Source organism: Amia ocellicauda, chromosome 3, assembly GCF_036373705.1.
Source record: "Amia ocellicauda isolate fAmiCal2 chromosome 3, fAmiCal2.hap1, whole genome shotgun sequence".
Taxonomy (NCBI): Eukaryota; Metazoa; Chordata; class Actinopteri; order Amiiformes; family Amiidae; genus Amia; species Amia ocellicauda.
Genome location: NC_089852.1, coordinates 32,419,701 through 32,431,641, shown reverse-complemented (window position 1 = coordinate 32,431,641; position 11,941 = coordinate 32,419,701). Strand labels below are relative to the sequence as shown.

At 41.0% G+C, this 11,941-nt stretch overlaps 1 protein-coding gene across 1 annotated transcript; it reads right to left on the bottom strand.

Moving 5' to 3' along the window:
- Window positions 1-4,919: 4,919 nt before the first annotated feature.
- Window positions 4,920-5,864, bottom strand: LOC136747063 (olfactory receptor 6N1-like). The gene has a single exon (XM_066700018.1). The coding sequence runs from the start codon at window positions 5,862-5,864 to the stop codon at window positions 4,920-4,922; it is 945 nt and encodes a 314-aa protein (XP_066556115.1).
- Window positions 5,865-11,941: the final 6,077 nt, after the last annotated feature.

The following is an 11,941-nucleotide window of genomic DNA, read 5'->3' as shown; positions in this document are numbered from 1 at the left end:
ATTGCAGCCTGGCCGAACTATTTGAGGCCGCCGGGATGGTTGGCCCTGAGAGAGGGGCTGTGTAACGGAGATGGAAAGGCAGTGCTGCCCAGCCTTATTAATATGTGCCCATTTCCGCGAGGGCTGCTGGGACTTGATTATCATTACTATTTATTTCTTGGCAGACGCCCTTATCCAGGGTGACTTATACAAAATACAAGCACAATACAAAGTGTACAAATACAGTTCAGTACAAGGCATAAAACATTACAAATTCAAATGTACATAATACAGTGAAAATTAAAGCATAATACATTTTACAAATTCCAATTCCAAGTGAATACAATATGAGTTCTTACATCCTGGATTGTAAAAGCTGAGTGCAGACAAGATGTTAGGTCACAGTCAAGGGCAAAGGGAATGCAATGCAAGAAGTATGATAAAACATTATAAAGTGCTATCTTACAGGAGAGTAAAGGACTAAATTACAAGTACTGTCTGAAAAGATGTGTTTAAGTTAGCTGTTTGGGCTCAGAGTAGCCCCATCCTTTTTCTGCACAAAAAACAGTTCTTTCCACTGCCTGCGGGGGCTTTTTCCTGAAGACTTGCCTGATAAAAATAATTTAACTCCTGTTTTTGCACTTCATTCAGATTTGTTGTATATTGCTTGAGACTGAGTTCACTATTTTGTCCAGAAACTGAAATAATGTGCCTGTCTTCAACTCCAGGGTTATGTTTAGAGTTTCACATGTTCTTGAATGGGGAAGTTACGACAGTGGTGACGACCAGAAGAGGGCAGCAGAGTTGTTCCGGGTGAGGTGTGTGCGCGCACATACAACGTGTAACCTGATTTGCCTTGCAATAAATACTGTTTGTTTGCAACTGTAGCGGGGTGCATGGTTGGGGCGTTAGATCACACACAAGACCAGGCAAGATGTGGTTGAAGACAGCAGTAAGTCTATTTATTTTCTATTGCCTGAGGCTCCAGGTTGACCAGGACAATGAGGTTCAAAGGGCAAACAAACAGTTCTCTCTTGCTAAATCCGTCGTCGGGTCATAGGCCAGGGTCAAATGACAGTGGGGGTTGTCATCCAGAAGGAATGTTCTTATCCGTAAAAGCAACCTTTGGTTTTGTTTGTACTCTCCATTCTCTCCTCGCTCTTGCTCTCCAGCACACCCTCCTTGTCCCTTCACCAACCACCTACTGAGACACAGGAGTGGAAAAGTGTCCTGATTATATAGCCCAGGTCTGATAGGCTTCACCTGTGTTGTTTGCCTCAGCCATGGGGTGTGTCAGCTCTGCTGCACTCTGGAAATTTCCACACCCCTGTCCATGATCCTGATCCTGGAAGTGCAGCCAGACTCATGCTGCTGTCCATGGTCCTGTTTACCAGAAAGGAGAGAAACCGAGCAGGCACATAGTAGTCATCTATTACCCGCCTGCTCATCCTGCTACACAACATACGATAATCTTGCGTTCTTACTGAACACAACATCCAGCATCACTTAAAACTTGGCAACAAGCAGCACAAACACAGTGATTGGTGGACGTTGTGGATAGAGCAGCTTCTAAAAGATTTTTTTACATCAAACTGGCAATAAAACATTAAAGGAGGGGACGCTTCCCATACCAGATGTCATCCTATATTGTTTTTCATGGAAGTTGAAGTTTGGAAATGTACTTAAAGCTTTAAAACTTAAAGCTTTTTACATGACAATTTTCTGAAACTGACTTTAAGTACATCAGTGACATTGGGGCTGTCTTAAGAGACCACTGAAGAACCCAGTCTGGATGCATAGATGGTAAATGTATTTATTTAACATGCCAGGCCTGGAAGGGGCCCGACATGGAAGCACTCTACCTCAGCAGAGACTTATTGAACAGCACAAGTGGTCAGCCTTATATACATTGCAAGACATGTGGGTCTGTGGCTGGGGTCTGTCACTGGGGGTTTGCCAGAGTGTTATCTTGAGGTCAGATTTCTGACCCTTGTAATGTTCATGGTAGTCTTCCTCGGAAGAGGTGTGGGATACAAAGAACAGATGTCTTCCTTTGATATACTAGGAAAGGTCCAATCCCACGGATCTTATTTAACAACTGTCAATTAATTGCTCATTAACAAAAACAGTTCCTGCCTATCTGGAGAAAAGTTTAAGTCCACAGACTTTTAACAATCTGTGGGCCCTCTCTCTCTCTGCATGTTTGATCTTTTCTATTATTGACTAGAGGGTATGCCCTGAACAACTTGCAAAATGGTTGTTGCTACCAAAGTACATTTACTTTTCTTGGTCTGCATATTATTATTAATATAAAACATAATACAGTTTATATAAAACATTAATAATGGCTCTTCAACCACCTTGGTGATTTGGGTCTGTAATGCTGTTGTTACAAGGGAAGTAATGTCAAGACTGTACAATGCACTAATTAGACCTCATCTGGATTACTGTGTACAGTTCTGGGCACCACACTTCAATAAATAAATCGCTGATCTAGAGGCAGTTCAGAGACAAGCAACCAGACTTATTGCAGGTTTGAAAGGAATGTCCTACTCAGAACAGAAAAGACTGTGTGGGGGCTCAGGTCTTCAAAATCATTAAAGGCATCAACCACGTCAAAACGGAGGAGTTTTTTTTCCAGATCTGCAGGGACACACGGACCTGGGGATACAAATGGAAATTGGGCTTAAAGGCATTAGAAAGCAGGAGAATCTTCTTCACACAGAGAGATGTCATAATCTGGAACAAACTCACCAGCGTTGTGGTTGAAGCCGATAATTTTGGAACACTCACAAATAGACTGGACAGGATCCATGGATCACTTACTTATTAATGGACACCAAATGAGCACGATGGATTGAATGGCCTCCTCTCGTTTGTAAACTTTCTTATGTTCTTATGTTTGTGTCACATTTTCATGGCCAGTGCCATCAGTAAATACTTGAGTTTCAGTGTTGAGAACCGACAAGTATTACATTGCTCAGTGTAAGCTTCAGATTTTATATGTTGCTTTTTTATTTCTGAAATTTCTGCCAAAAGCTCCTGTCCATTCCATCCAAATTCAAACCTAAAAACAGGATAATTGAATTTCTCATAGTTCTCTGCAAGAGATGACATTGATACACAAGATAAGAGGTACAGGAATTTGCGGAAATGCTTCTCTATGATTTGTGTGATTTATAAATGTATTTATTGTGATATTAGTACATGCAAGGACCAGTGAAAATTTGTCACAATAGACTATTTATATGACTCTACACAGCGACTGCTAAGATGAAAACTGTACTGAATGCACATACTGGAGAAATCCATTTCAAAGCAATAAGCTTATAAATTGTCATACCCCATCACAGCTAAAGCCATTATGGCAAGCCAAATTATCATGTACAGATACCTTTAATAATTTAAAGATATCTTCAAATATTTCAAGATATCTCTAAATCATTTAAAGATATCTGCAAATATTTCAAGATATCTTCAAATCACTTCCTGTATGTAGCCCAAGATTAACCCAAACCTGTTCATTCATTTCTATGTAACTGAATGAGGAAACAGGAAGTAATAATCTCAGCCAAAATAAAGGAAGTCATTTGAAGATATCTTGACATGATTTGCAGATATCTCTAAATTTCAAGATATCTTCAAATCATTCACAGATATCTGCAAATCATTTAGAGATATCTTTAAAAAGCACCTTATTTAGATATTTCTAAATGGTTTGCAGATATCTCGAAATGATAATTTGAAATGCATTAAGAGATATCTCTAAATGATAATTTGGCTTGCCAGAATGCCACATACTCACACATGCAATACGTGTGCAAACAATACATTTATATTAGACATGCTGTGCGAGAAATGTCATGACTTTCATTGACAGAGCAGGGCACAGAGCAGTAATCCCATACAAACCGTTAACCTGTAAACTGCATAAAAACATGTATAGGTGCTATGATGGTGCTGTTTGCAGGGGGTGGCAAATAGAGACATATCTGTCATATGCCATTACTGCTAGAATTCACACCTTGGGTACATATTCAAACCAACATGTTGTATTAGGCATCTGTTTTGAGAACTCTCATGTGTTTGTGATAGAACCCTAAATATAGGGAATGGACTCAGGACTGTAAATCAGTACAAGCCAATTACTGCTGATTTATGTAGAAACATATAGATGGGCTCATGTAGGCTCCTCTCGACACACACCAGGGTGATAATGGTCAAACTGTGTGAGGCCTTTCTTAAGGGAAAAAAAAAGTACACCTGAAAATGTCTAGGTAAGTTCTGATTGGGTTCAAACCACCACTGAATGAAAGTAATATTAACATATTTTGAGTGGAACATTTTAAATTCACAATCTAATGAATGTAAAGCAGGTTTACAGTAGTATATGGGAAAGAAGAAGATAGCTAAATATGAAACAATAAAAAGGAAGATACTACAGCATACATCACTGTCTAAAATAAAACATACCAACACATTACATAGAAAAAATAAGGTATAAGAGAGATTTGCAATCTACAGGTAGAACAAAATAACAGATACAGGTGTCTGAAGGTGGAGTCCAGAGGAATGGAGATTGAAAGGTCAGAAGAGAGAGATGATGACTGAATTGCTTAGAATCCATATGCCATCTGTGACTGCCTTCATGGTAATATAGTTGCATGTATCCCTACATTCATTCAGACCTTTAAATAAACATTAACTATGCATTGTAATGAATAGATGGGAATTATAGACCCCGAACCTGATCTGGAGTGCTGTTAACAGTTCAGTTTGATTGTTTGTTTAATGTCCATCTGTAGCAGTAGGCTGTTATTTTTTGTTTTAGTTTATTTTTCTCATTGAAAATAAGTGAGGGAGGTCAATAGTCAAGAGCAGTAAGAAATGCCAGAAGAGAAATTAGGCCATTGATTAGGACATATACAATTCAAGGACTACTACAGGTTTGGAAATGTTAGCTTTTTACTTAGCACTTTCTTAATCTTTTCCGTAAGTTTCTTATTCCTGAATCCATAGATAATTGGGTTTAGTAAAGGAGGTAAGATGAGGAATTGCACAGAAAGCAGAACCCGGATAATGAGAGGAATGTGTTGCATGTTGAATCTGCTTTGAAAGAGCTCAAACAAGGAAGCAACAAAAAAATTTATGACAGTGACTAAATGGGGAACGCAGGTGTTCAGAGCTTTAGATCGTGATGCAGAGGATGATTTTAAACAGACTCTGAGGATCTGTAAGTATGAATAGAGGATGAGGAGCAGAGGGCAAACAGTAAATGCAATGTTTACAATTGAACCTATAATATTGTTAATAGTAATATCATCACAAGCAAGTCTGACTACTGAATAGTTGTCACAATAGACCTTTTCAATGGCTCTTCGGCACAACTTCAGCTGAGCACTTATAATTATCATTACTGTAAATTCAGCAAAAGCAAGCAGCCAGGTCAGGGCTATAAGTTTATACACTCTTGTTGGACGCATAATGGTGCTGTAATAAAATGGGTAACATATTGAAACATATCTATCATATCCCATCACAGCTAAAGTTAAAAACTCACACATGCCATATGTGGTCAAACAATATATTTGTATTAGACACGCTGTGTAAGAAATCTCATGACTGTCAGATAAAATATTGACTAAAAGAGCAGGGCACAGAGCAGTACTCCCATACAAACCGTTGACCTGTAAACTGCATAAAAACATGTACATGGGCTCATGCAGACTGCTCTCCACACAAATCACACAAATAATACCTGTGTTAGCAGCTATTGTTAGCATGTACACTAGAAGTATGAGTAGAAAATATAAGTATTGCAAATCCCCAGTTTCTTCGTATCCTGTCAATAAGAAGGATGTTGTGTGTGAGGTGTTTTCCAGCATTCTGGTATCAGGTAGACCTATTGAAGGAAAGAAGATTCAGTTGCTAAAGTTACACTCTAACAATATGACATCTTATTTTATGAGTTTAGTTTTGTCTTTGGAGACACAAGCAGTATCTTAGATTAAGTTAATTCAGTTTGTTTTTATTAAGAGTTGTTAGAACTTTTGTATGCATGTTTGAAATCTTACAGTGCATATGTGTAACTCCCTAATTTCTTCTGCTGACTGCCTGAAGTTACATACATATTACAAGTATATTACATGTATTTGATCAAGAATGCTTCCTGCAATGAGGTTGATCATTGTAAATAAACAGGCAGTTAGACTACATTAAAACTAACTCTTTCTAGTAATTGTTAACAGCAGTTTGGCATCCTGATATGTGTGTGCATGTGTGTGTACAATTATATAATCGATGTCATGAATTGAATGCTCCAGCATTTAGTCCACCAGCCTCCTCAGTTGCTTCAGTTTAACCTCACTGAAATAGGAAGAGCTTGACATGAGTGAATAAAGAACAAGCAGCATAAGCATGCCCTGTAAGGGATGACATTGAGGTTCCTACATGGATAAGCTTGAATGACTGGATGTCTAGTGTATGAGCCCCTGAGTGAAACCTCTAAATGTGAACAGATTGGAATGAATTTTCATATAAAGACAGCAGTGACACCATGAGCTTAACTCTTGATATACTGATAGATTCTCACATGCATAACTAACATGCAAGGAAACATACAGACCCCATAAAACCCATAATTCATGAGTTGAGTCATGTGATGGTACCTGCTCCTCTGTACAATGAGATGCTCCTGTCCGATGAATAGACGAAGGCAGTTATGTGCTCTCCAACAAGCTGATGTAAAATATAATGTTAATCGGACCCAGGAGGATATCTTTACCACAGTGACTGAATGGTATGAAATAAACACCTCTACTAGCATGTAACACTGTGTACAACTATTTTCCTTTTGCTAAGGCTGGGTAATGAATCATCAAGGGTATCCAGATATTATCCAATTAATCAGAGGACTCTTTTCACTTCTAATGAACAATATCTGGTACAGCACTCAAATTAATTTTTGTTTGTTTGTTTTGTTTTTAATTGTGTCTTGTTTTATTTAGGGGGTTTATTCTAACAGCAATATACATGAGAAACATGATTTATAATCTTTCTATTCACATATAAAGTAAACATTTGTGCCAATTGTGTTATAATTAAATCCCAATGAATGTTCATGAAATATATACAGCATGACTAGGATTAAAGAGAGAAAATGTATCTGAGACTGGACTTTGCACAATACAGGAGAATGTTTTTCACCTGCTGAGGTCCATTGTACCACATTTAAAGTTCTTTAATGTTTATATTGTGCTTTCACATTCCATTTATAATTCCATTTAAGTACTGCAAAACCCTACTGGGTGTAAGCAAGGAGTCAGACACTGATTAAAGGCAACATGCTCTTTATTTTTTCCTACATGCACTTATATCCCACCTTTATACAGTAAAGATAGAGAAGACAGTGGAAAGAATTGGTTTTAGTGCAGGAAAAGGCAGTGGCTACTCTGAGCCCAAACAGTTACACTCAGGGGAGGGAAAGACAGACATACACAAATTGTGTCCACAGTTCTGCCATTTGAAGTGATATAAGGTACTCTTGGATTAGCAAACACTTTGTTGAGGATTATTCTAGCACTGGCAATATCAGTTTAGCACAGAGCAGTTTTTTAGTCTTTTTTTTGTTTGTTTGTTTTGAATTTTTGACTTCTTAAACTATTGATTATTAGGTTTAGTAAAGGAGATAAGAAAGAAGAGATAAGTCCACAGAAAGAAGAACCCGGATCACTAGAGGAACATACTCCATGTCAAATCTACTCTGAAACAGTTCAAAGAAATTGATGACAGTCACTAAATGGAAGTGGTGGGGGCAGTGTGCTGTTGGGTGTGACTGCAGAGGCGTCGCTGGGTGGTGGTCCTGCATTGTGATCACCTGGCCCCCTACCAAGCACACCAGACCCCAGCCCCACCGGCAGAGAGTGGCCCTGAGGAGTCTGGGACACCGGATATTGCTTGCCCCATGGGAGAAAGAGGTGAGGGACCTGTGGTTTACTGCCCGGACTTTGATTGCAGTCTGGCCGAACTATTTGAGGCCGCCGGGATGGTTGGCCCTGAGAGAGGGGCTGTGTAACGGAGATGGAAAGTCAGTGCTGCTCAGCCTTATTAATATGTGCCCATTTCCGCGAGGGCTGCTGGGACTTGATTATCATTACTATTTATTTCTTGGCAGACGCCCTTATCCAGGGTGACTTATACAAAATACAAGCACAATACAAAGTGTACAAATACAGTTCAGTACAAGGCATAAAACATTACAAATTCAAATGTACATAATACAGTGAAAATTAAAGCATAATACATTTTACAAATTCCAATTCCAAGTGAATACAATATGAGTTCTTACATCCTGGATTGTAAAAGCTGAGTGCAGACAAGATGTTAGGTCACAGTCAAGGGCAAAGGGAATGCAATGCAAGAAGTATGATAAAACATTTTAAAGTGCTATCTTACAGGAGAGTAAAGGACTAAATTACAAGTACTGTCTGAAAAGATGTGTTTAAGTTAGCTGTTTGGGCTCAGAGTAGCCCCAGCCTTTTTCTGCACAAAAAACAGTTCTTTCCACTGCCTGCAGGGGCTTTTTCCTGAAGACTTGCCTGAAAAAAATAATTTAACTCCACATTTTGTGTATACACCGATCAGCCATAACATTATGACCACCTGCCTAATATTGTGTAGGTCCCCCTTTTGCCACCAAAACAGCCCTGACCCGTCCAGGCATGGACTCCACTAGACCTCTGTGTGACGTCCTCTAGGACCAAAGGAAAGGATCCAAGTGCAGGCTTTTAGAGTTGAAGCAGATAATCCAATAAGGGCAAAACGAGAGAGCATAAACAGGGACAGTCCAGGTCAAACGATCAAGCGAACAGGCTAGTAGGGAGATCCGAAAGGGGTAAACGAGAGAAGGAAGCAAGAGGTCTAAAATACACAGGAAGGCAATCAAGAAACAAGGCTTAGAAATGATCCAGGAGAGAATGCAAGACTTTGCGATGAATCTAGGAAACAGAGGGGTTTAAGTACTGTGAAGGAGAGAGGGATTGAACAAGGTGAATGAAGGATTGACCAATGATAGGAGAGGAGGACAGAACAGGTGCACCTGGTAGGGAAGAATGTGGAAAGACTGGTTTGACTGGATAAAGGAAAGGAGAAGCACTAAACTAGTATTCGGGAGAGGGAGACCTCTGGTGGTGAACTAAGGTAGAAACAGGGGAGACCGTGACAGTACCCCCCTCCCCAGAATCGGCCTCGGCCGGACCAGGGCGGCGAAGACGGCGACGAGGACGGCCACGAGGCCGAGGAGCAGGAGCAGTGGGATGAGCCCTGTGAAAGTCCGCAATGAGAGACGGATCCAGGATATCTGAGGCAACGAGACCGTAACAGGGTCCTGACTGCATATGCCGGACTGTCGTCGAGATCCAAGGGAGGAGGAGGCGGAATAGAAGAGGAGACCTGAGGAGAATCAGAAGGATAGGAGGGATCGGGGCGAACAGGTTTTAACAGAGAAACATGAAATGATGATGCTATTTTGTAGTGAGGAGGTAACTGGAGACGATAGGTGAATGGATTAATTTGTCGGAGGATAGGAAAGGGACCGATGAAGCGAGGACTCAATTTCTTGGATGGGAGTTTAAGTTTAATATCTCTAGTTGATAACCAAACCAACTGTCCTGGATGATATTGCGGAGCAGGTTGTCGATGACGGTCTGCCAAGGTCTTTTGACGGCGGATAGCTCTGTGGAGACGGACATGTGTTGCATTCCAGACATCTGCACTGCGACGGAACCAATCATCAACTGCTGGGATTTCGGTGGATTCCTCATTCCAAGGAAACAGAGGCAGTTGGTATCCTAAGACACACTGAAAGGGGGTGAGGCCTGTAGAAGCACTGGTTAGGGAATTCTGGGCATATTCTGCCCATGACAAAAAACGACTCCAATCATCTTGGGAAGTATTGCAGTAGGATCGAAGAAAGCGTATGATCTCCTGGTTTAGACGTTCTGTTTGTCCATTAGATTGTGGATGATAACCAGAGGTGAGACTGACCTTAATATTTAGAGCCTGGAAGAATGCAGACCAGACGCGGGATGTGAATTGGGGACCTCGGTCAGACACAATGTCTTCAGGAATCCCATAAATGCGAAACACATGATGGAACAGGACCTCCACAGTTTCAAGAGCAGTGGGAAGCTTCTGTAAGGGTACAAGCCGACATGATTTACTAAAACGATCTATTGCCACTAAAATGGTAGTATAACCCTGAGAGCTAGGAAGGTCGGTAACGAAATCAATAGAAATGTGTGACCAGGGGCGCCGCGGAATTGGAATTGGTTCCAAGAGACCATAGAGGGGATGTCATGAAGACTTAGACTGGGCACAGATGGAGCAAGCGTTGACAAGCTGGGTAGCATCTTGTACCAGAGTGGACCTCCAGAATTTCTGTCTTATCAAGGTAATGGTACGATGAATCCCTGGATGTCCAGAAGTAGGGTTAGAATGAATCCATTGAAGGAGTGTGTGATGCTTGGATGAAGGTACATAGATCTTATTAGAAGGACATGTGGAAGGGGCAGGATTAGAGGAAAGTTCCCTTTGAAGTTGATCCAAGAAATTCCATTTGATAGGAGCGACAATACAGGTAGAAGGTAGAATGGGATCATCAGACAGAGGTTCATGAACAGAGTCAAACTGACGGGAGAGAGCATCTGCTTTGATGTTCTTGGATCCTGGGCGATAAGTCAGGGTGAATTGAAACCGAGTGAAAAACTAAGCCCAGCGCGCTTGACGGGGGTTAAGGCGTTTTGCTGCTTGAATATATTCCAAGTTTCGATGATCTGTGAGTACCAGAAAAGGGTGTTTTGATCCCTCCAGCCAATGCCTCCACTCCTCAAAGGTCAATTTCACTGCCAAGAGTTCCCGATTACTGATGTCATAATTCCTCTCTGCAGGTGATAATTTTCTAGAAAAGAATGCACAGGGATGAAGCTTAGGTGGTTGACCGTGTCGTTGAGAAATCACTGCCCCAACGCCATTTTCAGAAGCATCTACTTCCACAACGAAAGGGAAAATATTGTCTGGGTGCTTGAGGACTGTAGCAGTCATGAACAGGGACTTGAGTTTGTTGAAGGCAACTTCAGCAGAATCCGTCCATAATAAACGACGAGCAGAGCCCTTTAATAGAGAGGTTAAAGGAGAGGCGACCGAACTGAAGTTTTGGATGAAGCGACGGTAAAAGTTAGCAAAGCCCAGAAAACGTTGCAACTCTTTAGTAGTTTGAGGTTGAGGCCACTCAGTAACTGCTTTCACCTTCTCAGGATCCATATGAACTCCACTGGCATCAATGATGTATCCAAGAAAAGCCACGCGCTGTTGGTGAAATTCACATTTCTCTGCCTTGACGTAGAGTCCATTTTGTAGTAGACATTGAAACACCTGACGAACCTGGGAGATGTGTTCAGAGAGAGTAGAGGAGTAGACCAGAATATCATCAATGTAGGCTATCACAAAGCGATGAAGATAAGGTCGTAATACCTCATTTACGAAAGCTTGAAAGACTGAAGGTGCGTTGACCAGACCAAAAGGCATGACTAAATATTCATAGTGTCCCGAGTTAGTAATAAATGCCATGTTCTACTCATCTCCTTTTCGTATCCGGATTAGATTGTATGCACTACGTAGATCAAGTTTTGTAAAGTACCGAGCTCCTCTTACCTGTTCCAGGGCAGCCGGAACTAAAGGTAAAGGATATCTATACTTGACCGTAAGCGAATTAAGACCCCTATAGTCAATACAGGGTCTTAAACCACCGTCTTTCTTTGCCACGAAGAAGAAGCTTGCCGCAGCAGGTGAAGTGGATGGCCGAATTATGCCTTGTGCTAAAGCCTCCTTGATGTATTCCTCCTTGGCCTGCGACTCTGGAAGAGAGAGAGGAAAGATTCTGCCCCGAGGTGGAGTAGAGCCAGGG

Coding starts and splice junctions, on each gene's coding strand:
- LOC136747063 (XM_066700018.1), bottom strand. CDS start 5,864: ATGCTGGAAAACACCTCACACACAACATCCTTCTTATTGACAGGATAC.